Here is a 27012-nt window from a genome sequence, read left to right as displayed (position 1 = left end):
GGGCTGAGCACTGGGATACTGCAGGTGCAAATAACAGATCATTCCGATCAGATCGATAGTGCAAGGCAGTGTGTTACACTCACAAGGAACCTAAGAAAGGCTCTGACTTTGTCAGGGTAGGGGCTGCCCTGAGGAAGAGGCAGTGGGTCGAGACCTGAAGTCTGAGTGAGAGGACATAGGTGAGGGTGTTCCCAGTGAGGAACCAGCATGGAGAGAGGGGGGAGGGGGCCTTCTGGAGCCACTGGTCCTATTATGTCCTTTTGGACATTGTGAGGCAGAGGGCAGCCACAGCACACACACACAAGCACACACATGGTGACACACATGTGCACAATTACATAGTAATACGTATGCACACACTCACAAGGTTACATATAAGTACACGGGTATGCACAGAAAAAGAAACCCATGTGCACAGCCCACATAGAAATGCAAGCGCGCACACACACACTTGCTGACACACATGGCTACACTTATGTGCATGCATGCACACACATAATTATGCCCACACTGACACCTGTGCACAAGCACGACTGCACTCTCACATGTATGTCACTACACTAACATGCATACACATACATGTGCATAAGGCATACATGTAGTTACACATGTGCCAAAGCCCACTGTTGTGTGCATGCACACATAGATGGTCCACACGGACACACACAGAGGCACGCAATCCCACATGCACACACACAGGCTGCCCAGTGATGAGTGGCTGGTGGGAAAAAGGAGAGAAGGCGCCCGGTTGCCCTGGCAACACATCCTGGGTCCCGACCAGGCCTCGTTAGCGCGGCTCATCTGGCAGTTGTCAGCCAGTGGAGGGCTGCTCAGGACCCCAACCCCACACAAAGGCTCCTGGTGGCTTCGTGACAGCCCTGACCATCTGGGCCCTGGAGAGAGGAAGGAGCAGGCCTGGGGTCAGAGCCGGAAACAGGGACCTGAACTGGGGGCTCTGTGGGGAGAGAGGGCCTGACCTGGGGTATGTGAGAGGAACGGAGGGTGGGGGCTGGCCTCCTGGCTGACATACTTGCTTTCTGATTCCTGTCTGATCGCAGGGACTTGGGCAGACCAGATGAGGATGAGGGTAGGTCAGTGGGGTGCTCCCGTGGTGGCAGCTGATGGGATCCAAGGGGGTCCCCATTAATGATGGCACCACATGTCCAGTCTCTGTCCCCAGGAAACAGAACCTGGAAGGGGCAAATCCTGCCAATTCTCTCCATGGTGGCCACAGTGAGGGCGAGAGTTCAAGTCCTGGCTCCCATTAACTAGGCTGCCTTGACAGGTTACCGAACCTGCGAGATGAGGATGTGGACAGCCTTCTCAGGGGCTGCTGTGACGGCCATTCATGTTGTAGATGGAGAGTACGAGCAGCGCCCACAGACACCTGCTGAGCAAATGTCAGCTGTTGTTATAACAGGGCCTGGGGGTGGGGAGGGCGGCCACGGCGTCGCCCTGGGCAATCTTGCTTCCTTGCCTCCTCCCCAAGCAGAGGGCCTGAAAGGGCTGAGGACTTCACTGATCTTGAAGGCTCCCGCCATCCTCCTTGGAATTCAAGACAAAATTCCTCTCTTGTTATTAAACAGCAAAAAAAGGCAAATCTCCGCCCCCGCATTCCCGAAACACCTTTATTGCACTAAAAACAGCATTTATAAACAAACACACTTAGGAAGGGTGTCATAAAGGTTTACCCACTGTCAACTTCGAACACAAAGATATGAAACAGTGCATGGGGCACCTGAAAACGGGAGGCCCCAGAGGGAAAGCAGGGGAAGGGAGAGGTCAGGGTCAGAAAGAACAGGAGGGGCATGAGCTCCAAGCATCTAGCTCCCTGCAGGGCCCTCTGCTGCCTCCTCAGCCCACAAGCCTGGCCCTGGTGGTCTCCAAGTTCCAGAGTGAAGGCGGAGCCCCTGTGAAGGCAGGAGCAGGAGCAGGAAGGAGCAGGCACAGGACAGAGACCAAAAGGGGCACTAAACGGGACCCCAGCTCCCAGGGCCCCTCCATCTCAGTGCAGGGTGCCCGGGTGCTTTCCCCAGCCCCGGGGGAAATCTGCCTCTTCACCTCTCCCCTCCTGGGACTTGGAAACCTAGAGTCAAGGGGGGCAATGTTTGAACAGGGAGGGGCGCCCCAGGATTCCATGGGCTGCTCTGGTCCATCCATGCCCAGCAGGCAGCCCAGGAGAAATGAAGGGACGGAGCTGGCCTGGCCGAGCTGGCCCCTGCTTCAAACGGTACCATTTGTTTCTCTGAGCTGGAAAACCTCCACAGAAACTATCCTGACACAAGCAAACCCTATGCAGCCCCCTAGCAGCATGGAAAGTCACACCAGGGTACCCCCCGCCCAGCCCGCCCCTTTGTCCCTTTATCCCACCCACCCTAACCAAAGCCTATTTACACACGTGGCGTAAAAGCCACAGCCATCCGTCACTGGGCATCACTCCCTGGTGTCCAGCTGCCAAGGGTGCTGGGCAGGAGGGGGTGGGGGGGCAGCGTGAGAGGGATGGGGGGGGGGATGGGAGTCGTGGGCAAGGGGGCTGCCCTCTGGGTGCTTTCAGAGCATCCCTCTCCAGGGGAGGGAGGTTCCAGGTGCCCCAGCCGCGCCGGGGCTCCGAAGCAGAAGCAGCCGACCAGCCAGGCAGGCCTCTGCCAGAAAAGCAAGCAAAGAAGGTACTGGAGGGAAACGGCCCCCGGGGAGGGCTGTCTGGCTCCAGGGACAGAAGCGGAGCCATTGTTCCCATCGTTGTTCCCATTTTCATCTTCTGGGATTTCCTGCACCATGAGCTCCTCAGCTCTGCTGCCTCCCACAGCCCCCTGGGGCATTGGTGGCAGAACCCGGGCCCTGGCACTGCTTGGGGGGGGGGGGGGGGGGGAGAGGCGTCTGGCAGACCTGGGGGATGAGGACACTCGTGCCACACAGGAAGAGATCCAGCCCAGCCTCAGGACTGGAGACCTCTAGGTCTTCCATCCGCCTCGGCCACCTCCTGGCACAGGTTCCCAGCCACCTGAGCACCCCTTTCCAGACCTCTGTAAGTGCTGAGACCACATCAAGGGACATGGAACTTGGGGCACGGGGGTAGCGCTCAGCCCTGCAAATGGCCTTCTCTTCCCTGGCAGCCCCCTCTTTTCCTCCTCCAAAGAACTGAATCCACGAAAAATAGTATCCTGGTCACCATGCAGCATCCCCGGAAAGCCCCCGCTACAGCTGAGCATCCGGGCCCAGCCCAGCCGGAGTTTACACCCACCTCCTCCTCCCAGCCCCTGGCGCAGCCAGTGAGTCTCCTGCCGCCCGCCCGTCAGGATTTGAGTTGGGGGGAGGGGAGGGAGAGGGGTCTCCCCCGGGCACCCGCGGGAGGCACGGAGCGTGGGCAGCAAGGGGCCTTTACAAGAAGGGGAGCAGGGAGGTCAGGGGCAGCTCCTTCTCCCCCAGCAGCGTGTCCCGCTTGAGGCTGCTGCCCTTGTTGACCACCTTGATCCTGAGGGCCAGTTTCCGGGCGCTGGCCGGCCCGAGGCCGTCGAAAAAGAAGTCCTCGTTGAAGACGGGGTGGCGGCTGTTCTTGATGATGGTGCTGCGCTGCTTCTGGAGCTTCCCGGGCACCAGGCACAGGCCCACGCAGCAGTTGATGCTTCGGGCATCGCACAGGTGGTCGTACAGACCCTCGGCGGCCAGCAGGCGCACCCGCAGCCGCGCCTGGGCCGCCTCGTACTCGGCCAGCAGCCGCACGCTGCCCCGCGGGCCCATGCGCACCGCGTGCTCCGCGCGGGGCACCGGGCCCGGCTCCGCGCCCGGCTCCGGGGCGGCCCTGCGCGTCAGGCGGCGGCGCCGGGCGCCCGGGCTGGTGTCCGGCGTGCTGTCGTCCGCCGACAGGGAGCCGTGGCGGCCCACCGAGTGCTTGAGCTGGCTCACCTTGGCCTGGCTGTCCTGGGCGAAGCCCTTGAGCAGCGACACGGAGCGCGAGAGCAGCGGGGACCCGAACGGGGAGGACTCGGCCGAGGACCCCGTGTCGCTCTCCCCGCCGCTGAAGTAGCGGCTGGGGCTCATGAGCGCGCCGCCCGCCTCCCGGGACGCTCGGTCGCCCCCGTTCGCCTTGCCGCCCCCCGTGCGGCGCCGCGCCCCCGGGGAGCCCACCTGGGCCAGGGCCCCGTGCTCGCTGTGGAACAGGGACTCCTTGCGCCGCGTGTGGGGGCTCTCGGCCAGCGTGGCGAAGCCGTAGGACGTGTGCGCCTTGGGCACGGAGGGCAGGGACATGGCCCCCTGCGCCTGGGGGTCGGCGTTGGTGGCGGCCTCCTCGGCCGGCCAGTCCTCGGCGCTCTCGATCTGGATCACGTGCCGGGTGGCCGCCTTCAGCAGGCTCTTGCTCTCGGCCGCCAGCTTGGCGGGCAGCCGGGGGCTCCGCGGGGCTCGGCGGGGCGAAGCCGAGGCCGGGCTCTGCTCGGCGGCGGCCGGGCCCTGCTCAGCCGGCCCTTCGGGCTCCGCGGGGCTGGCCGGCAGCTTGGGGGGGATGAAGAAGTCGGGGATCTTGTCGGGCGTGAGCACGTTGCTGTACAGGGGCCCCTTGGAGGCCTTGTCGCCCGCCTCGCCCCCCGCAGCGCCGTTCTCCCCGGTCCCCCGAAGCCGCTCCAGAAACCACATGTTGGTCTTCTTCATGGGGGCAGCGCAGCAGGCCAGGAGGGCGCGCCGCGTCTGGGGAGAGAAGCGGGGGCCGGGAGCTGCAGGCCTGCATGCACCGGGGTGCTGAAAGGGGGCTCCTGGCACCCGTCTGGGGGCCACCTGGACAGGGCCTGGGCCAGCAGGACCCAGGGGGGCGGGGGCGGGGTGGGATGGGCTTGACCCTCCCCCCCCTCTCCCCAGAGGTCGCGCTTAACTTCCAAGCACAGCCGGAGGAGGTGGGGGTGCGCGGACTCCAGGGCAGCTCCCAGGGGAGAGCGGCCCCTCTCTCGCCCCCACCCCCGTTTTGAGGATCTCAAAGCGCTTTTTAAAAGGGTTTCACACTCTGTCTACAGGGACCACACCTCGGGGTGTGGGTGGACCCCCGCGTGTCCCAGCTCCGCCCCCCCCCCAATCCGGCTCCCACCCACCTGTGGCTTCTCCCAGGGCTGAGGGTCCAGGCAAGTGGGGTGGGGGAAGGGAGAGGAAAGGAGTCTGGGGACCCACAGCGCAGCCGGCTGATCCCTCCCCCCCCCCCCCGACACCGCCCCCCCAACCCACCCCCCACCCCTCGGTTAACTCAGCTGGGGGTGGGGGTGGGGTCCTAGCAGCCCCTGCGGGTCGTGGCGGGGTCCCTGAACTCACCTGCCAGGGGTGGTGTCCCGAGGCGGAGGCTGTCCCGCGGGCTCGCCGGGGTCTCGGCGCGGAGGCTGCGGGTCTGGGGCGGGGGCCGAGGCTGCAGCTTCCACCAGGGCGGCGGCGGCGGCAGCGCAGTCGGACTCATTCACCGGCCGCGGCGGGAAACCGCCCAGCCCGGCCGCCGCGCCGCCGTATTCTCCCTAGTACCGCCGCCCGCCGCCCCCGCCCCCCGCCTCGCGGCACGCCCCGCGCCACCCCGGGGCCCGGCGCACCGGGAGCCCCGCGGGGACCCAGGGGGCGGACGAGGGGAAGTGGGAGGGAAAGCAGGTGGTCGCCGTTTGCTGATGGACACCCCCAGCGCTGGTCCCTGCGGGTGGAGGAGCAGGAGGAGCAGGAACCCCACGCCTCTGCTTCAGCTCGTTTGGGGAGGAGCGCAGACCCTTACTTGCTGTGGGCCCTTTCTCTGGTGAGCAGCTTTCCCGACTTACAATGAAGAATAAAATAACAGCAGCAGGAATAACTGCATCTGAATTTACTACCGAGCGCTTTCTCAGTGCCAGCCCCTAACGGCCTTCCCCCAACTCTCCCCTCCGCGGACGAGAAAGGTGCAAGTTTCCTTCTAGAAATAAGGACCCGGCAGCTAAGCCCCACTCCTCCCGGTGAATGGGCATTGCTCAGCGAAGCCACCCCAGAAGCCAGAGAAGGGACTGCCCCTCCATTTCAGGGGCAGATGTTTATTGAGCACTTGCTGGATGTTGGACAGGGACACAGCTGTGACCGAGGGATGCGGGGCCCACTTCGTGGTGCATCCCACAGAGGCGGGGCCCACTGAGGGACACAGGTGAGTAAGAATTGCAACAGGAGCCTGTGATTGGAGGAGAGCAGGGAGAGCGCAGGCGTGCTACCCACAGAGAGAGAAACCAAGGCAACCCCAGGCCTGGCAGCTTCTAAGATCTCAGGGTCCCTCTGGGGTCCCACCCCCCTCCTGCCTTGTGACCTGCCAGCCCTAAGCCCCCTGCTTCCTCACTCTCTGCCCTCCCTCTCAGCCTCACTCTCCCCTTCTGGCACCCAAGGCCGACCAGTCCCAAGTCCAGTCTCAGTTTGTGAGGAGCCGGCAAGATGATGCGGCCAGATGGAGGCCCCGCGCCTCCAACACATCCACTGGACCTTGGAGGGAGGTGGGGTTTAGAGTCCCATGGTCCACATGGGGAAAGCGGGGCTCAGAGGGGGCCATGACTCCAGGAGGCCTGTCTCAGAGTTGCTCACCCAGCAAACACTGAGCCCCACTTGGTGCTGGGGCAACACCAGCATGCCAGGGGAGGCAGATACCAGTGAATGCATCACCTCACCACTGCCTGGGCCAGCCCCGTGTTACAGCCTGACAGAGCCCCCTGAGCCCCAACTTTAGCTGTCATGAAGAGTGCCCTAGAGCAATTACGTGTGTGATTCTGCAGCCCCGCTGGGCTGGGAGCTGTGGTTGGAAGGGTTGTTTCGGTCTTAGCCCGGCCGTGTCTCCAAGACACTGGGGTCTTTAATGAAAACTTGCCAGACAAATGGGCAGATGACAGGAAGGATGACTCCTGGAACAGTGCTCCTTTCTGCAGTCGGGGCCTCGGCCACCTGCCTCCATGGACAGGACAGGGACAGGGGGGCCCAGGAAGGGGCAGTGACCGGCTAGGGTCTGCAAGGAAGGGCAGCGCCAGGCTGACCTGGGAATTGGGGGCTTCAACCCCCACTCACCCTTGCGCACCTGGGGGCAGGGTCTCTCTCCCCAGTTGAGTTGAAAGAGGATGCAGTGAATTTATTCTGTGCTGATTCCTGTGCTAAGCAACTCAGACATTAATCCGGAGCCACTTAATCAGGGTTTGAATCCTAGGACCAATATTTCCTGCCTTGTGACTTCTGGCAAGTGTCCAAACCTCTCTGCCTCCTTCTCAGTGGTCCCCGGGCATCACAGCATCAGAGTCACTATTTGCAAAGTACTGAAACATGCCTAAACATGTGTGATGTAAGTGCTGGTCATCAGTTCACGAAAGCGGCTACTGGTGAGGAGAGACTCAGCCAGGGGGGAGGTCTTGCCAGGCCTCAAAGTGAACCCCAGAACCTTGACCACAGCCTTGCTCAGCCAGAAGCCCCACCCCATCACGTTTGGGGGCTGGGGAAACTGAGGCCCAGAGGGGGAAAGTACCTGGGGATAGATTCCAAACACCTGTCCTGTGGGCCGCCCTGGAAGGGCTCTGACTCCCAACAGAAACCCCTCCAAGTCAACAAAACCTGCTGCTGCCTCTGCAGAGCCCTGTGACTGACAGGTGCGGCCGCCCCCCACCCCTCCGCCAGGACTCCCCCAAACCCTGAGCTGTAGCCTCCCTGGAATCAGAGATGAGGAGGCTGCCGGTTTCAGGCCCACGCTAGGGAGGGGGCCCAGAAGGTATCCACCATCCCCACCCACCCTAAGCTGTGCCCCTCATGCTGTGGCCTTGGTCTTCACCCCCTCCCGCCTCAGTCCTCGCCCTCTCCTCCATTCCCAGGAGCATACTATATGGAAAGGGGAAGGTGGCAGGTCTCAGAGGAGAAGCAGGAAGGTGGTACTTCCCAGGATTCAGGCCTGAGTCATAGGCTGCCCCCTGTGGCATCCAGCAGACAGGCTTGGAGGACACACAGGGAGGCGGCTCAGAGACAAAGAGCCTGCCATCCCCGCTCTAGGCCTGAGGAGCCACCTTGTGCCCATGCAGCTCCAGGCTCTAAGCTGCCTTTTCCTTTGAAAAGGGGGAGGAAAGGCCTGCAAGCTCCCATGTTTAGGGGCAAGATAGGAGCAACTTGAGGAAAACAAGGAGCTTTTTGTCAGATATATTGGGATACCTCAAGAGAGAGGTTTGTAGCATTGGGGAGATAAAATAGGTGTTTCCAAAGAGAAATTAGAGTGCATTTAATAGAGAAGTTGGGGTATTCTTATCTCTAAAAATAGAGGTATTTGAGAAATGTTGGGGATTCTAGGAGAGCAGACTACCCTCTTTCTCCCCCTAACAGGCCCTCAGCCCCCCAACTCCTCCAGCCCCCAGGCGGCCAAATCTGGTGCCACCTGGCTTTCCACTGGGGAGACTGACTGCAGCCCCCAACCAAGAGGGCCCCTTAATGTGCAGTGGGCTCACGCTCCTCGTGGTCATTCCCAAGTTTAATTACAAACAGATTCGAAATGTCCAGTGCAGGTCAATACCCCCAAGACTGCCCCCCACTTCAACATCAGCGTGTGTCCTGGCCTGAGGACCCAAAGCACCTCAATTCTCCCTCAAAAACTGCACGCCAATTTTTCAGGTGAAAACACGGAGTTGGGCCAGAACAGGACTGCAGCTCCATGCCAGGGACCTGGGAACCTTCCCCTCCCAGGGAGATGAGCTGAAGTCCATCCAGGAAAAGAGACTGTGTCTCCCTACCCCACCAGGACCTCACCAGGACACCGAGGGATTTTTTTAATATATTTTCGTTAAAGGCGAGAAACGGTTCTGTCTTTGGTATGTACACCCTCACTCCAGGCAGAAGAGAAGAGGCAGGGGGCTCGGTGAGAGAGAGGGGGGTCTTGAGCCCCCATCTCTTGGCATGGTTGACCTGGCCCAGCGAAGCGTGGGCTGGAGAAGAGAGATTCAAGGCCCACGTGGAGGAAGGAGAGACTGCAGCGGTTCAGCCTGACCAGGGTCCAGAGAAAGGCTGTAAGGCCACAACAGGGACATCTGGGGAGCAGGGACAGGAGCCCGGGGTGGGAACCATCACCTGGAGGAGAAAGCGGAGAAGTCAAGGGTCAGCGGAGACAGCAACCAGAGACCTGGCCAGGTTCACGTGTCAGGTGCTCCAAACCTTGGTTACACTGCAGTAAAGTAACCCAGCAAGGAGTCTCAGGCCCAGGGGCCCGGGTTCAAGTCCCAGCTCCTCCATTTTCTTGCAGTGTGTGCCCGAGGGGAGTGTCTTAATCTTGGTGCGGTTTCTTCTGCAAAATGAGAACGCTGATAACAGTGCCTGTCTCTGAACCTCGTGGGAGATGTGGGGACGTGAGCACAGTCCTTAGACACAGCAATGGCTGCATTAGCAACTATTGTAATTGCCATTGGCGTAATTTCTCAGGCCACAAACTTCGGGGACAGAAGGCAATCAGGTCGTACCCTGGCACATGCCCCAGAGCACTGCAGATCACTTGAGGTGTTCCACAGGCCCACCCCCAACTCCTGAAGCTCTTCCCCAGACTGGGAACCCCATCTCTGCCAGCAGCCAGGCCTGTCTGGGGGCAGGGAGGAGACCGGCAATGAGTGGAATGGAGGAAGGAAGGAGAACTTTGTCATGGGGATAGGAGAGCAGCCCAACCTGGCCCAGAAGCTCCTCTTGCTCAGCCCTTGGGGGACTTCAGCAGTTGCCTTCCCCTTCGGTCCCTCCCTCCCTCCCTGAGCCCAGCTCCAGCTCCCAGACCCTGGAATCCCCAGGCCCTGTCTCTCCCTCCTCCACAAAGGCAGCTCAGGTCACTCTACCCCTCACACCCCAGCTCAGCCATGTCCTCTCCTGCCTGGCCCACCCCTGAGTTCACCCCAGAGCCCTCCTCTCTCACCAGAGAGGTCCTATATCTGCCTGGCCCTACCCTGCTCAAAACCTTCCTGTGGCTCCCCGGCACCGAAATCGAACGGCCAAGGGTGCACCTTCTCATCTCACCACCCCTGACACTCCAGCCCGCAGGACCCAGGCCACACCGGTTCCCTCTTCCAGGGTAGCCAAATGCTGCCTCCTCCTGGAGATTTTTATCACCAGTTAAACAGTCACCATAACAACTCAGCCCTCCCGCTCCTAGGTACAGACCCACCCAAGGGCAATGAAGACACAGCCACACAAAAACCCGCACACACATGTTCACCGGGGCCAATGACGAATGGATACATACAACGTGGCCCATCCACACACTGAAACATTAATCATGGACAGGAGGTAAGTTCTGACACTCCCTGCAACGTGGATGAACCTTGAAGACATGACGCTCAGTGAGAGAAGCCAGATAAACAAAGCTGTACAGTGTGAGTCCATTTATGTGAGATGTCCAGAGCAGGCACATCCACAGAGACAGGAAGTGGGTTAGTATTTGTCAGGGGGTAGGGGAGGTGGTGGGGAGTGACTACTAAGGGGGACAGGGCTTCTTTTGGGGGTGATGGAATGTTCTGGAATTAGGGGGATGTTGCACAACTCTGTGAAGATACTAAAAACTACTGAGGTGTCCACTGTAATGGCTAAACTGTGTGGCATGTGAATTCTTTCTCAGTTTTTAAAATGAAGAGAAGTGTGATGAGTGGGTGATGGCCAGAAGCCAGCAGGGCCAAATACACACCTGGCTCAGGGCTCCCGCTTGACCACACCTCGCAGGTGCAGCTCGCTCTCAGCCGCCACAATGGGCTGCCCATTCTGCAGGTGATAGTCGATCAGGTGGCTGATGCTCTCAAACAGCACATCCTTTGTCCGAACCTGTGGGGACCGAGGTCTCAGCATCAGCACCACCAGAGAGCAAGCTGGGGCAAGCCCGACCTGCTGAACTGGAACCTGCATTTTCCAAGCGTCCCCGTGGCTCTGATGCACACTCAAGTGTGAGAATCACTAGATCCAAGACTTACGGAGTTGGCCTCAGAATACCAGAACTAGGTATGGTTCTGGAGCCACACTTCCTAGCGGGTTGCATAGTGGCCCCAGAATGATATGTCCATGCCCTAACCCCTGGAACCTATGAATGAGAATGTATTTGGAAAAAGCAACTTTGCAGATGTGATTAAATGAAGGGTCTTGAGATGAGCTCATCTTGGGTTACCTAGGAGTGCCCAAATCCCAGTGACTTGTGTCCTTAAAAGAAGATCATAGCCTGGTTGACATGCTTAGTGGTTAGAGCATCGGCCTGTGCACTGAAGGGTCTCAGGTTCGATTCCCAGTCAAGGGCACATACCTGGGTTGCAGGTTCAATCCCCAGCCCCTGTTGGGGTGCGTGCGGGTGGCAACTAATTAATGTGTCTCTCTCACAACAGTGTTTCTCTCTCTCTCACTCTCTCTCTTTCCTCCCTCTCTCTCTCTAAAAATCAGTGGGAAAAGTATCCTCGGGTGAGGATTAACAAAAAAAAAAAAAGAAGAAGAAGAAGAAGAGAACAACTTGGACACAGAAACACAAGAAAAACGTGTGAGAAGATGGGGGCAGCGATCGCAGTGATGTGTCAACCGGCCAGGGACTAGCAAGGACTGCTGGCGACCATGAGAAGCTGGGAGAGGGCATGGAACAGATCCTCCCTCAGAGCCTCAAAAGGAACCAGCCCTGCCAACACCTTGATTTCAGACTTCTGGTCTCCAGAGCTGAGAGAGAATAAATCCCTGTCGTTTGAAAACACCCAGTTTGTGGTCATTTGTAGGGCAGCCCTCAGAAATGAATACATCCCTGGAATCTCAGAGACACAGATCTGAAAATCAGAATCACCAAATCCAAAAACCATCTGTGTCTTAGAATGAGAAAAATCTTAGCATCGCTGCATGCTAGACCTGGATACAGCACAGAGACCCTGCCTGCCAGACCTTGCATGGGTAATGCTGGGCTCACTGAGCACATGTCACCTGGACCAGTGGTCACCAACCGGTGGTCCGCGGACCGCTGGTGGTCCGTGAGGTCCGAAAGGTTTGCGACCGCTGACCTGGACAGCAGGCTTGAATGCACATTTCCGGCCACACAACCACCTTCCACCTGAGTATACCCTTTACAAATAGACAAGGAGTGTATGCAGACCGAGGGCAGTCCTGAGGATTCTTCTGGACGGGTAAGAGCAGTTGGTAAACTCTAAGGCTTTTAACACCTCCAAGCACCTTCCAACCTGAGAAATAACCTGTAAAGCCCAAGGCCCTTGGATGCTGGAAAATAGTTCACAAACCCTAGAACTGCTTGTAAATTGGAGCACGGTTGTTTTTTTTTAAAATATGTTTTTATTGATTTTAGAGAGAGAGAAAGGGAGAGGGAGAGAGAGAAACATCAATCCATTGCCTCCTGCACACACCCCAACCTGGGATTGCACCTGAAACCCAGGTTCCCCTGACCAGGAATCGAACCAGAGACCCTTTGGTGCAAGGGATGATGCTCAAACCAACTGAGCCACGCTGGCCAGGCTGGAACATGTTTTGTAACAACTAAAATGCGTTAGGAACTGTAAAAGACCAAATCTCATTGACTCAAAGCAGCTGTTAGCTGCATCACCATTTCATGAGCCATGGTGGGGGAAGGGGAACATGAATAATCAAATAATAATGCTGCTCAGCCCTAGCTGGTTTGGCTCAGTAGATAAAGCGTCAGCCTGCGGACTGAAGGATCCCAGGTTCGATTCCGGTCAAGGGCATGTACCTTGGTTGCAGGCACATCCCCAGTGGGGAGTGTGCAGGAGGCAGCTGATCGATGTTTCTCTCTCATCGATGTTTCTCTCTATCCCTCTCCCTTCCTTTCTGTAAAAAATCAATAAAATATATATTTTAAAAAATAATGCTGTTCAAAGATGCAACTGATGGGTAAAAAAAGTAATTCAGGCCCTGGCCAGTGTGGCTCAGTTGACTGAAAGGTCCCAGGTTCAATTCCCACTCAGGGCACACGCCCAGGTTGGGGGCTCCATCCCAGTCAGGGGTGCATTCGGAAGCAGCCGATTAATGTTTCTCTCTCTCTCTCCCTTTCTCTCTCTTAAAAAAAAATCAATAAAAATATTTTTAAAAACACAAATTTATTATCAAAAAAGGGGACATTTTTAAAAATAATTCAGACCTCAAAAAAAAATAATTCAGACCTCAGAGACATCAAAATGAGAAGAAAGAAAAGTGTGCATCAGAGGGTTGAAGCATTCAGTAACTTCAGACCTTAAGACCCTTGTAAACTGAAACCTGCTTTGGAACCCTACAATACACTAGAAACTGAATATGTCATATTTATCAAAGACATCACTATTTGTAAGATGCATTAGTGATAGTAGAATATGAAAAAAGTGCATCTTACAATTGTTGAAAGATGATATTTTGTAAACCCTGAAAGGCCTTGAAATTGGAAAAGATTTTGTAACCCCATAATGCCTTATAGACCAAGAAATACTCTGAAAATCCAAAAATTCTTAAACTGGAAAATAGTTTGTAATTCTAAAGTACCTGGTAAATAGAACAGAATCTGTAAACATAAAGGGCTTTGCGATCCGAAAAAAATACTTGATTAAACCTAAAGGGTGCTAAGAAAATGGGCGCCGCGGCTGGCCCTGCATCCCAGCCAGAAGCCTGGCCCGGCTCCCAGACGCCGCCCGGCCACGCCCCGCCCGCCCCGGAGCGTCCCAAACCCGGCTCGGCCGCCAGCCCCGGCCTCGCCCACCCCTCGTCCCACACCCAGCCCGCTCCCGCCCCGCGTCCCCCTTACCACACCCTCGGGGTCCACAAGAAGCAGGTGCTTGGGCTGCCCCGCGTGCATGCCTGTGAGGACGTACTGCCCGGGGTTGGTGACGCTGTCGCGCACGAGGAAGTCCCCGTCGGCTCGCAGCAGTTTCTCCGCCGCCCGACGGCTCATCTGGCCGTGGTACCAAGGCTCCTGCCGCAGCTGCTCCTCTGTGGGGGCGATGGGGGCCCTGCGGGTCGGGGGGCTGGGCCACTGGTCCTCCAAGGGAAGGGAGGCTGCCGCGCCCGCGGCCACGGAGCACTCGTGCAGCTTCAGCGCATCCTCGAAGGGTCCTGCGGGCAAGGATGGGGTGCGGGAGGCAGGGGGTGGGCAGCTGCCTCCTGCTGGGAAGGAAGGGGGCTGGACAGGAGGAAGGATCCACCCTGGGGACCTGGGTAACATGGATGGAGCACCTACTGTGCATCAGACCTGCACTAAGCCCCCCACAGTGGCTATGTATGCACTGTGTGCGGGCCAAGCGTGTGCTGGTCTGTGTGCTGTGCACTCAGTGTGCGCTGTGTGTGTTGTGTGCTCTGTGTGTGTGTGCAGTGTGTGTGCTGTGCTGAGGGTGTGCTGTATGCTGTGTGTGCTTAGTGTGTGCTGTATGCTGTGTGCTGTGTGTGCTGTATGCTGTGTGTGCTGAGTGTGTGCTGTATGCTGGATGCTGTGTGTGCTTAGTGTGTGCTGTATGCTGTATGTTGTGTGTGCTTAGTGTGTGCTGTATGCTGTATGTTGTGTGTGCTTAGTGTGTGCTGTATGCTGTATGCTGTGTGTGCTGAATGCTGTGTGTGCTGAGTGTGTGCTGTGTGCTGTGTGCTGTGTGTGCTGAGTGTGTGCTGTATGCTGTGTGCTGTGTGCACTGTGTGCTAATTGCAGCCTGGCAAGAAGCATCTCTTTCTCCACAGGGGCTGCTGGGCTCTGAGGTGTCCAGAGGGGACAGCCTGCCTCACAAGGAGCTCACATCCAGCTCCTCCTTCCCCATCGGAGAATCGTGAGGAGCCGGCAGGGCCACGCTCTCAGTCCGGTGCCTGGCACACCGTAGTGCTCAGGAGATCCACCGCCCGTCATTAGTGCAATAAGACAGCCAGCTGTCAGGTGGCAGGGAACGGGCTTTGCAAACATTGTGAAGAAAGAAATTTCCAGCTGGCTTGGCAGGTGCTCAAGGAACGCCAACTAGGGGGTGTCCTGAAGGAGGGGACCACTCTGCCTGGCCAACATGGGGGCCACACCTCCCACAGTGCTGTGGAAGAGGATGGAATTGTGTGGGGGATAAGAAGGGCATTTTGAACACGAGCCTCCTCCATCAGACTGAGCCCTCCCTCAGGCCCAGGCAGAAGGATGGAACAAGCTCTACCATCAACTATCAGGACCTGGATTAGGACTCCCTCATTGGCCTAGGGGTCCCCCAGAGAGCAGACAGTGCCTCCCCCATCAGGCTGGGATTCCCATCAGAATGGTTTTGGGCCTCCTCCCTCCCTCAGACCATAGAGTCACATGAGGATGGAGCTCAAATCCCTCCTCAGACCCAATGGTAGGGAGCTAGGCCTCCCCAAACAGACTGAGGAGTCCTCCCCGCAAAAAAGGGGCCTGAGTCTCCCCCATCATACTAGCCACTCTTTCTAGGTATATGAACTAGGCCTCTCCCATCAGACTGGGGACCCCCATAAAGAGGAAGCTGTGTTACCCCCAAGAGACTGGGCCTCACAGAGGGGGAGGCTCAGACTCCCTATCAGACTAGGGAGTCCCATAGGAAACAGACTTCCCACCCCACCAACATCAACTTGGAAAGTCCCAGGGGGAGAAGTCCCCAGGGGAGGAGGCTGTGCCTGTCCCCTAAGACCGTCCCCCTCAGAATGGCTTGTCCCCACATACGCATGTCAAACAGGTCCTTCTTAGGGCTGTCCTCGGGCTGCAGAGGCTCTGAGGCGTCCAGACCCTGCGTGTTGACGTACAGATGGTCCTCGTAGTCTCGCGGCCCCTGGGCATCTGCCTGCACGTAGCCATCCCCTGGCGGGGCTGGGGAGGGAAGAAGGGGTGGTGAGGTCAGCTTGTGGAGCCAGGGGAACACTGAGGCCCTAGGGTGCAGAGGGGGGCAGGGCGGGACCCAACCTGGGAGCCCCACCCACACCCATCTCACTCCAAGAAGGAAGCCTCATGCCCATTTGAGCAGCACCATCAAGAGCAAAAAACCCCAAAGATACCCAATCAGGGGTGATGGGCACCAGAGGTCCATACTCTGGTGGAACAGCCACCCACCCAGCCTGCCCCCATCTGCCAGGCAGGAAAGTGGCCCAGGGGGCCAGAGCTTTCCGGTTTCAAAAGAAGCCAGAAATCTCGGTGAAAAAAGAAAAAGAAACTGATGCTGTCAAATCTCACAAGAGCTTGTGGAGTGAATACAGTCTCGCAAGTGAAAGTGAAATGATGCAGAGAGGAGAACCTATGAAGGGGGACCCAGGCACCCAGTGGGGGAGGGGCTGGGCCACTCCTATGGCCCAAGGGCATCCTACCCTACCTGAGGGGCCCAGCTCCCAATGCAGGCCGTGGGTATCTCTTCGAGGAGGAGATGCTCCCTGAAAAAGAAAGTGAGGGTTCCTCCTGCAATATGCAAGCCCCTCTTCCAGGATTCCCACCTAATCTGCCTAAATCACTGGGGACAAAAGTCAGATGGGAAGCTCAGCTCACACTCTCTAACCTTCCCCCAAGCCCTGGCTCTCCAACTGCCGGGTGTCCACCAGGCCCAGCTTTGCATCCACTGCCTACCTCTGCTACAGCTTCATAAGGCCATCTCCACTCCGGAAGGTGGTCTGCATGCACCCTCCTGCCACCCAGCACATGCTATTCTCTCCTTCCCTGCACGGCTCTCCTGGGCAACTCCTATTCACCCGTCAGAGCCCAGCCCAAACAATGCTGCCTCAGGAAAGTGTACCTGACCACAGACAAGTCAGTCTCCCTTTTGTACATTCTTGTTACCTTCCTTGTAAGCCCTTTGCACAGCCCTGATTGAATCACTGACATCATTATTTGCTCAATGTCTGAGTGTATACATCTGAAGGGTCTAGAACAGGGCGGAGCAGATTTGTGCAGTTTGGGTGAGGAGGGAAGGGTAGGGGGCCTGAGAGACCCTCCTCTAGGATCGAGAACAGGAACAGAAGGAGAAGCTAGAGACAAGGCCCAAGGAGTCAGCAGGTGGGGACAGCTGCCACCATCCCTCCCCCATGAGCCCACAGGCGCTGACCTGGCTGACAGCTCCTAGGGCCCCGAGGGCACAGGGCTGTGTCAAGGTGAGCCTGGAGTCCACCAGTCCACCCAGGGGCGGCTCCTTCCCTGGGATGCTGTTGTAGTAATTGTGTTCCATGTCCTCCTCGTCCCCCCAGGCCGACTCCTCCAGCCCGGTCAGCCTGAAGACAGACAGCAAGCAGGCGCATAGGCAGGGGCCCCGGGACACAAGGCACAAGGAACAGGGACGCCAAGGCCTTGGGGCTTGAGCTCTGAAGGGTGGGTGGAAAAAGCCAGGCCCAAGGGGACTCTGATCACACCTCCCATCCGCTGAGCTTTCACCCAGGAAACGCTTGCTGGGTGCTGTCTATCGCTTCCCTCTTTCATACAATGGGACATGGCTCAGCTACCGCAGGTCCTCAGAAAAGGCGGTCTCCACGTCTTCCTGTCGGCTTCTGGCCTGGCCAGGCAGCCAGGACACATCAGACTTGCACCCAGGACCGGGATGCCTGCTGTGCGTTACGGTAAGACACCCTCGGCATTTAAAACGCCCTCACCGTCTGGCCCTGTGGTGGCACCTGTAGAAATTTATCCCACCAGTGCTCGTTCAAGTAAGCATCGTTCCTAAGAGCAAAATGGGGGCGACACTGCCTGCCCCTCAATCAGGCACAAACGACAGGTTCCAGTTCGGGCAGCAGAGCAGGACTGTGCCGCCCGTGGAGGCAGGAGCAGCTCCAGGTGCCCAGCAATAGCAGGTGAAACCCGCCAGGCACGCGTGACAGATGTGCAAACCCATGAGAAAGGCAAAGAGGCCATCGCATCCCGGGGAAGGCCTCGTGCTGCACTGTGAATTCCTCTTCCTTAGTGTATGCTTATTTGAATTTCCAACAATTAGTAGGTATTTAAGTAGCTGAGAGCAGGGTCAGCCCAGGAGCCATAAAACATTTAAATGGTTAAGAAAACATCCAGCCGAAACCGGTTTGGCTCAGTGGATAGAGCGTCGGCCTTCGGACTGAAAGGTCCCAGGTTCGATTCCGGTCAAGGGCATGTACCTTGGTTGTGGGCACATCCCCAGTAGGAGGTGTGCAGGAGGCAGCTGGTCGATGTTTCTCTCTCATCGATGTTTCTAACTCTCTATCCCTCTCCCTTCCTCTCTGTAAAAAATCAATAAAATATATTTTTTTAAAAAAGAAAAGAAAACATCCAAAGAACAATATTTGGCGGCATGGTGCAAGTTCATGAAATTCAGATTTTGGTGTTTATAAACACAGTTTTGCTGGCACGCCGCCCATCCATTGCTTTATTACCCTCCACAGCTGCTTTCACAGACAACAGCCAAGACGCTGACAATATTGACTGCCTGGGCCTTTGCAGAAGCGCTGACTGCCCCCATCTGCACTCATGGCAATAATGACGGCAGCGCTGACTGGCTCCTGAACCCTCACCTCAGCCCAGGGAGCAGGGGCTGCCTTTATCTGGGTTTTATCAGCCAAGGGAATGGGGATCCTGTGGTGAGCTTGCAGGGAGCACAGGGGGATGGTGGTGGGACAGAGGAGACCCAAGCCCAGGAGGAGCAGGTGGGGGCTGGTACCTTTCAGGGGGGACGACCACCTTGGGGGGGCTGTGCAGGTACTGTTTGAAGCGCAGCTCGAAGGCTTGGCCCACAGTGCTGATGACGCTCTGGGCGAGGCCCTCGCAGCACTCCAGGATGTGGCAGGCTGGGGGGGTCGTTTGTGACAGCATCAGTGTGGCCTGGCAGCTGACTCGGTCTACACCGGGCCCCCCACCACCACCACCACACCCACTGGCCCTCACCTCTCTGGTTGATGGGGTCCTTGGCGACATAGGCCACATAATCTGTCATGTCCTGGGGAGAGAGGGGATGGGTGAAGGGGGCCAGCCGGACCTGCCTGGGCCCACTGACCAGGATTCCTGGCTGCCCACCTCCAGCAATGCAGGGGACAGAGGAGGCCAAGTCCACCCACCCAGCCCCTTACCGTGTCGCCGCCCGACGCGAAGGAAATGGACTGCATGTGGTGGTTGGCGATGATCTGCCAGAGAGACACACGTGGTCACAGGCTGTCCGGAGGTCAGGAACCTGAGGCTCAGGCGGGCACTAGACCAGGGCCACAGAGAGGGGACTGGGAGGGCAGGGATACACAGGCACATACAGACACACAGACACACACAGGGACACACTCGATGCCAGGAGCACCCCCAGTGGTGACAATTGTGGGGCTCTGTGAGGGCAGCGGCTGCATCCCTCCTGGGCTCCAGGGTGGGGCCTCAGCTCACCTCCAGGTGAACATGTCACATGAAGCCCTGCACCAACCATCCCTCCGGGCTTCACCTCATGTGAGTCCCCAGCGCCTGCCCTTCTGGGGCTGAGGTCAGGCCACATGGCCCTCACCCAGCGTGTGGCCCTCACCTGGCGTGTGGCAGGCACGGAGAGGTTGAGGCCATCAGTAGAGATGCTGATGGCAATGCTCATGCCAGCGAAGCGCAGGTTGCTCTTGCCCAGGATGGAGGCCAGCGCCTTGTTGGGGGCCTGAGGGGGCAAAGGGCCACAGGGTGGGGGACCTGAGGGAGTAGAGGGCCGTAGGGTGGGGGGCTTGGAGGAGCAACACAGGGTCATAGAGTGGGGAGGCCTGGCCGGGAGCAGCGGGCAGGACAGGGCTGCAGGGTGGGGGGCCCAGGCTCTCGGTGGGGGCTGCAGAGGGGCTCTAGCTGGGCAGGGTCCGAGCGTGGCCTTGATGTCTCCTCCAGACCCACTTGGAGACCACAGCCCCTCACCAACCTTCTTCTTCCAGGAGCCCCGGACTCCAGGCACAGCCTCGTGGAGTCGGTTGATGGCCTCCCTGTGGGGGATGGGAAAGGAGCTCAGAGATCTTGGGGAGAGGGATCTGGGGAGGGGCAGGAGCTCAGAGAAGTGTGGGGGTCAGAGGGCAATGGGCTGAAAAAAAGGGGTGCAGTGGACCCTGAGATGAGGAGGGGCTCAGAGGAGGGAGGGGATGAGAGAGGCAGGGGTGCTAGGGTACCTGGGGAGAAGAGGAAGGGCCAGAGGCATGGGGTGGGTTCCCGGGCATCTGGCAGATACCCCCCTCAGCTGCTTCTCTCTGCGGGTATCAGATTCAACACAACCCCTGAACTTAGACCCCAACTTCTGTGTGGCCACAGGCATTGACAGGATGACCTCTGCTAAGGGCAGAGCCAATGAAACCAGCTTCCTGGACCCCTAACCCCATCCTGGCTTCCACAGCCGTCTGGAAGGCTCACCTGGTGACCTGGGTGCGAGTGTTGAAGTCCAGGGATCGCATGGAGCGTAGCACCTCGATGCAGCCCATGTACTAAGGGAAGAAAGAACGGGGTGAACTGGTGGAGCCCATAGAACCAGCGGAGGAGCCCAGCTGGGGCTGATAGATGAGCTGTCCACCTCCTCCCCTGCACCTGCTGGATTCTAGTCCTTCCTTCTGACCTTGACAATGTCCAGCCTCAGGGTCTTTGCACCTGCTGTTCCCTCCCATCTATTTTCATACTGATTCCTCCCAATCTCCAGACTCAGCGTCACCTCCTCAGAGCCGGCCTCCCTGGCTCTGCATAATTTGTTCCATAGAATCTGGTTGATTCCTCCAAGCTCATTAAGCTATCTGTTCAGCCCTAGCTGGTTTGGCTCAGTGGATAGAGCGTCGGCCTGCGGACTGAAAGGTCCCGGGCTCGATTCCAATCAAGGGCACATGCTTGGGTTGCGGGCTCAATCCCCAGTAGGGGGCGTACAAGAGGCAGCCAATCGGTGATTCTCTCATTGATGTTTCTATCTCTTTCTCCCTCTCCCTTCCTCTCTGAAATCAATAAAAATGTCTATAATAATAAAAGGGCAATATGCTAATTAGACTGGATGTCATTCCAGACATCCATCCAGAGGAAGCCAGGACTGGAGAGAAGCCTGGGTCCCAGGTGCCTGCTGGCAGCCGGAGGGAAGCCCTCCTGGGTGCCAGTTGGAAGCTGGTGCCAGCAGCGGGGGAAGGAAGGCCTACTCTTGCATGAATTTTGTGTATGGGGCCTCTAGTATTTAAAATAAATAAACTATCTGTTCAATCTGTTTTTCTGTTCCACTAGAACGCAAGCCCAGGAGGACCAGGATAGTGGGGTCATCTTGCCCACTTTGCGTCCCAGAGCCCAGCACAGGGCCTGCAAGCAGACAGGATGGAGACCGTCTGGCCTATGAAGCCCAAAGCACCGACTATCTGTGATCCATTACAGAAAAGCGTGATCCTGCCTAGGTCACCATTTCCATGGAAAGGTAATTCAGGATCTCCAAGAGAAAATGCTGAGGGACAGAGGAGGTGGAAATGACCAGCAGAGTTCCCAGGCAGCTTCTACTGCTGCCAAGGGTGGGGGCATGAGCAACAGAAGATGGCCATAACCATCCCTCCAGATTCTAGGCTGCTGGAGGGTAACTGGTACAATTGGAGAGCGTACAAGTGGCAGCATCACAAGATCCCATTGGCATGAAAAATGTCCAGAAAAGGCAAATCCACAGAGACCGAGAGTGGGTCTGTGGTTGCCAGGAGCTGGAAGGGGTGAATGATGGGGGTGACTGTTCCTGGAGACAGGGCTTCCTATTGGGGTGATGGAATGTTCTGGAACTAGATAGTGGTGATGGTTGCATAACCCTGTGAATATACCAAATGCCACAGAATTGTACACTTTAGGATGATTAATGATTAAATTTGTTACGTGAATTTTACCTCAATTTTTAAGGTAAACTATGGTGATAGAAGCTGGGATAATGGGAGGGCTGTGAGTGGTGCCAGCGAGGAGGGCACCAGGCAGCTGCCCAGCTCAGTGTGGGCCCCATGCACCTGAGACTTGCCTACACACTGTGCTAAATGGATGTTGTCCCTCAGTTTTAAAGTCTACCAAGGAGCCGAAACCGGTTTGGCTCAGTGGATGGAGCGTCGGCCTGCGGACTCAAAGGTCCCGGGTTCGATTCCGGTCAAGGGCATGTACCTTGGTTGCGGGCACATTCCCAGTAGGGAGTGTGAAAGAGGCAGCTGATCGATGTTTCTCTCTCATCGATGTTTCTAACTCTCTATCCCTCTTCCTCTCTGTAAAAAAATCAATATATATATATATATATATATATATATATATATATATATATAAAGTCTACCAAGGAGCTTTCCGCGCTACCCAGGGAGCGCTCCATACGGCGTTGTTCTCAGTTCCCACGTAACTTAAAGGGGAACTTTTCACAGTGCCCGGCGCCCTTGATGTCCTGCAAATGAAGGAGGAGGATGTCCTCAAATTCCTTGCAGCAGGAACCCACTTAGGTGGCACCAACCTTGACTTCCAAATGGAGCAGTACATCTACAAAAGGAAAAGTGACGGCATCTACGTCATCAATCTGAAGAGGACCTGGGAGAAGCTTCTGCTGGCAGCTCCGGCCATTGTTGCCATCGAAAACCCAGCTGACGTCAGTGTCCTATCGTCCAGGAACACTGGCCCGCGAGCCGTGCTAAAGTTTGCTGCTGCCACTGCAGCCACCCCTGTTGCCACTCCTGGAACCTTCACCAGCCAGGTCCAGGCAGCCTTCCGGGAGCCAAGACTTCTGGTGGTTACTGACCCCAGGGCTGACCACCAGCCTCTCACAGAGGCGTCTTATGTTCACCTGCCCACCATCACTCTGTGTAACACAGACTCTCCTCTGCGCTATGTGGACATTGCCATCCCTTGCAACAACAAGGGGGCTCACTCAGTGGGTCTGATGTGGTGGATGCTGGCCCGGGAAGTACTACGCATGCGTGGCACCATCTCCCGTGAACACCCGTGGGAAGTCATGCCTGATCTATACTTCTACAGAGATCCTGAGGAGATTGAAAAGGAAGAGCAGGCCGCTGCTGAAAAGGCTGTGACCAAGGAGGAATCTCAGGGTGAATGGACTGCTCCTGCTCCTGAGTTCACTGCTGCTCAGCCTGAGGTCGCAGACTGGTCTGAAGGCGTGCAGGTGCCCTCTGTGCCCATTCAGCAGTTTCCTACCGAAGACTGGAGTGCTCAGCCGGCCACTGAAGACTGGTCTGCAGCCCCCACTGCTCAGGCTACTGAATGGGTAGCAACAACCACTGAGTGGTCCTAAGCTGTTCTCCCACAAATTCTTAACAGAACAGAAATAAGGTTGATGGAAAATAAACAGTTTCTAAAAAAATAAAAAATAAAAATAAAGTCTACCAAGGAAAAAAGTACATCCCCACAGATACTTATTAATTACTAGTGGCTTGGTGTATGGATTCCTGCACATTGAAAGGAAATTAATTAAAAGAAAGATCCACCCTAACCAGTTTGGCTTAGTGGATAGAGCGTCAGTCTGCGGACTCAAGGGTCCCAGGTTCGAGTCCGGTCAGGGGCATGTACCTTGGTTGCGGGCACATCCCCAGTATGTGCAGGAGGCAGCTGATCGATGTTTCTCTCTTATTGATGTTTCTAGCTCTCTATCCCTCTCCCTTCCTCTCTGTAAAAAATCAATAAAATATAAAAAGAAAAGAAAAGAAAAAAAAGATTCGTGTGGGAATTACATTACTGCAAAAAATTACATGTCAAGCCCTAGCTGATTTGGCTCAGTGGATAGAGTGTCGGCCTGTGGACTGAATGGTCCCAGGTTCGATTCCAGTCAAAGGCACATGCCTGGGTTGCGGGCTCGATCCCCAGCAAGGGGTGTGCAGGAGGCAGCTGATCAATGATTCTCTCTCATCATTGATGTTTCTATTTCTCTCTCCCTCTCCCTTTCTCTTTGAAATCAATAAAAATATACTTTTAAAAAAAGAATTGGTTTATGTCGAAACCGGTTTGGCTCAGTGGATAGAGCGTCGGTTTGCGGGCTGAAGGGTCCCGGGTTTGATTCCGGTCAAGGGCATGTACCTTGGTTGTGGACACATCCCCAGTGGGAGGTGTGCAGGAGGCAGCTGATCCATGTTTCTCTCTCATCGATGTTTCTAACTCTCTATCCCTCTCCCTTCCTCTCTGTAAAAAATCAATAAAACATATTTTTAAAAAAATTAAAATACAAACTATTTTAATATCACTATTCACCCATTGATCAGCTGCCTCCTGCACATACACAAGTGTCTGAGATGAAAGAAAATTAGTAAAATGTATATGAAAATAATATATAAATTGATTAATAAATAAACAATATTCTGTCGACAATGACGATGCTTTTTTTCAGCTTCAGAGGTATGTTGTGCCAATATGGGTCTTCAGATACATTCTGGCGTCGCCTGCAATTGGCGCCAGTGAGAGCTTTATATGTATCGCGCGTGCCACGTCAACATTTATTTTTAAATTGCCAGTGCGGGTCATATATACCAGTCAGTCTGACGGACAGACGGTAGGTCACTTAGCCTTTTATATATACAGATAGTTAAAGGAAACAAATGGTAACTTTACCAGGGAGAAAGGTCACCTTAACCAATGTGTTAGTTTCCTAGGACCGCATAACAAAGCACCACAAACTGGACAGCTTAAAATAACAGGGATGTATTCTCTCTCATTCTGGAAGCCAGGCGTCCAAAGTCGAGGTGTTGAGCAGGCTGAGCTCCAGTTGAAGAATCCAGGGAGGGCCATTCCTTGTCTACTCCAGCTTCCCATGGTGGTGGCCAACAATCCTTGGTTTGCAGACACATCAGTCCAGTGATTGCCTCCATCTTCACATGGACTTCTCCCTGCATATCTACGTCCAAGTTTCCCTCTTTTTATAAGGACACCAGTCATATGAGATTTAGGGTCCCTAATATAGTATGACCCCATCTCAACCTGGTATCATATGCAAAGAATCTATTTCCAAATAAATTCACATTCTGAGGTTCTAGTAGACATGAATTTGGGGGGACACCATTCTCCCCAGGACACTAAGTGATCACAGTTTCCAGTATGAGTGTCGGGCCACAATGGCACCCCAGCTTCCCGATTCGAAACACCGAGGCGATACAGCATGCCCCTGTGCTTCCTGCCCCCAGATGCACAGCCTGAGCAAATGCCAGTCTGAAGCCAAATGGTGTGCACTGGTCAAAAGCTGGGTCACCCCTGGCGTTTCTCACATTGACGCCAGGCCATATTCTTGTTGTGTTGTTGTCCAAATTTTCCTCTTCTTATAAAGACACCTGTCATTGCATTAGAGCCACCCCACTCCAGGGATGACCTCATTTTAACTTGGTTACATCTACAAAGACCCTGTTTCTAAATAAGGCCATGTCCGCAGGTTCAATGGACATGAATTTGGGAAGGACACTATTCAACCTGTTCCGGAGGAGGGGGGACTTTGGTAAAGGCAGCAAAGGTACAACTAAATGCAAACATCACTTTTCAGGGTGCTGGTACCAAAAAGCCAGCAGAGATGTGAATTCTGCCCAATGGTCACTGACCCTCTGGGATACCTGATAGCTTCCGTACGTGTAAAGATGAACTGTGGGTGTGCAGGAGACCAGGTGGAAGCATTGAACAGCGAGTGTCATGCACTGGCAGCTAGCTCACTTCCTAGTGGCTCACCAGGGATAGATAAACTGCGCCTACAGAACGTAACATTTTAACAGTCATAGGTGCAGGCGCACAGGCGATTCGTCCAACGTTCCCGTATGTTTGAAAGGTTCTTAATAAAAAAAAAAAAACTGGGATAAAGACCCATTCCTCTATCACACCACATTCTAGGTCCCCCGTCTCACAGGTCGAATCCTGAGGTCTGGCTGGGCGCCGCTCCTTTGTAGATACCCCTTCCCTGCGCCCCCTACCTCAGGCCAAGGTCGCAGCGGGTTCCGATTCTGTTGTCTACGAAGGAGCTTTTAATGGGGGGTCTGGGTAGCAGAATGCCCCCACCTAGTCCCCTCAGTCCAGACTCTCCCGCCCGACCCGAATGGGGTGGAGGTGGGGGGGAAATGCTTGATCTGCGCATGCGTGTCCCCCACCCACCTGCGGTCCTCTGCCCGCCTCTCCACACGTGATGCCGTGGGAACCCCGACCCCAACGCCTCCCGGCTGGGGGCGCCCAGCGGAGATCGGGCTGGAGATGGGGGCCTGGAGTGGTGGGGAGAGAAGGAAGGATGGAGAGGAGATACCTGGCCCTCAGGTCCAGGGTGTCCGAGAGAAAGAAGTGGGGGAGGGGAGCCCCAGCCCCCAGGTTGAAGTGTCCGAGGATGGCATCCCAGCAGACCCGGCCGGCGCACTCACCCGAACGATGTAGGAGACCCCGGGCCCCAGGACCCTGGCGTCTGGGTGTAGCCAGCCGTGCGCTGGCTTGTGGATGAAGCTTCCTTTGCGGATCCACTCGTCGGCGGCCGCGTCTGGGGCCCCAGCCGTCCCCCGCGCGCCCCGCGACCCCCGCGTCCCCGCAGTCCGGCAGCGGCTGAGCGTCGGCAGGGGGCAGGGCGCGGCGCAGCGCGGCTCGCAGGCGCCCAGGACCGCGGCCGCCAGCGCGGGGACGCTAGCCGGGCCGGCGGGTTCCGCCTGGGGGTCGGCGCCCCCGGCAGCTCCTGCGCCCCCCGCCGCCCGCGCCGCTGCTGGGCCGCGGCCCAGGAAACCGGCCGGAGCGGCGAACTTCCACTGTGGCATGCGCGGCAGCAGCGCGCAGAAGGTGGTGGGCGCCTCGGGCTCCGGGGGCGCTGGAGGCGCAGGGGGCGCGCGCCCGCCGGGACCCTGCGTCATGGCCGCGGCCGCCGGACCGAGCCCGACCGGGCGCTGAGCCTGACGCGGAGGAGGCCCTCTCTCTCCCTCCCGCTCCCTCCCCGCCCCCGGCCCGGTGATGTCATCCGCCCGGCCCAGCGCGCAGCCGCGGGGGGCTGCGCCCCTGGGACCCCGGCCCTCGGCGTCGCGGCGCCTGGCGGGGCGGCTGGGTGGGGAAACTGAGGCCCGCCGAGTGCAAGGCGCTAACTTCGATCTGGCCGTCAGGGAGGGAGATGTTTCCAACCCAGGACCCGGGCATGGATCCCCTACTTTGCCCCCAACCCGTAGACCAAGTTCCTAGGACAGAAGTGGGAAAGACTTAGAAATCACTTCCCTTTTTGACTGATGGGGAAACTGGGGCCTGGA

The 27012-nt window shown here is 56.8% G+C and overlaps 3 protein-coding genes across 3 annotated transcripts; 1 reads left to right on the top strand and 2 right to left on the bottom strand.

Moving 5' to 3' along the window:
* Positions 1-3378: 3378 nt before the first annotated feature.
* On the bottom strand, positions 3379-4664 carry C2CD4C (C2 calcium dependent domain containing 4C; the record flags this gene model as incomplete). The annotated part of the gene is made up of 1 exon (XM_079773311.1): positions 3379-4664. The coding sequence occupies exon 1, from the start codon at positions 4642-4644 to the stop codon at positions 3379-3381; it is 1266 nt and encodes a 421-aa protein (XP_079629437.1). The 5' UTR covers positions 4645-4664.
* Positions 4665-8637: 3973 nt separating this feature from the next.
* On the bottom strand, positions 8638-26628 carry SHC2 (SHC adaptor protein 2; the record flags this gene model as incomplete). The annotated part of the gene is made up of 13 exons (XM_079772385.1): positions 8638-9048; positions 10637-10770; positions 13709-14016; positions 15596-15739; positions 16236-16293; positions 16959-17121; positions 18531-18657; positions 18755-18806; positions 18937-18990; positions 19368-19487; positions 19737-19797; positions 20216-20286; positions 26155-26628. 12 exons carry the CDS (start codon positions 26626-26628, stop codon positions 10642-10644), a joined length of 1761 nt encoding a protein of 586 aa, XP_079628511.1. The 3' UTR covers positions 8638-9048; positions 10637-10641.
* On the top strand, positions 22209-23075 carry LOC307100076 (small ribosomal subunit protein uS2-like; the record flags this gene model as incomplete). Its single annotated transcript, XM_079772392.1, has 1 exon — positions 22209-23075. The coding sequence occupies exon 1, from the start codon at positions 22224-22226 to the stop codon at positions 23073-23075; it is 852 nt and encodes a 283-aa protein (XP_079628518.1). The 5' UTR covers positions 22209-22223.
* Positions 26629-27012: the final 384 nt, after the last annotated feature.

The sequence above is a fragment of the Cnephaeus nilssonii genome (assembly GCF_951640355.1).
Source record: "Cnephaeus nilssonii genome assembly, chromosome: 5".
Lineage (NCBI taxonomy): Eukaryota > Metazoa > Chordata > Mammalia > Chiroptera > Vespertilionidae > Cnephaeus > Cnephaeus nilssonii.
This window is presented reverse-complemented; position numbering and strand designations above follow the sequence as displayed.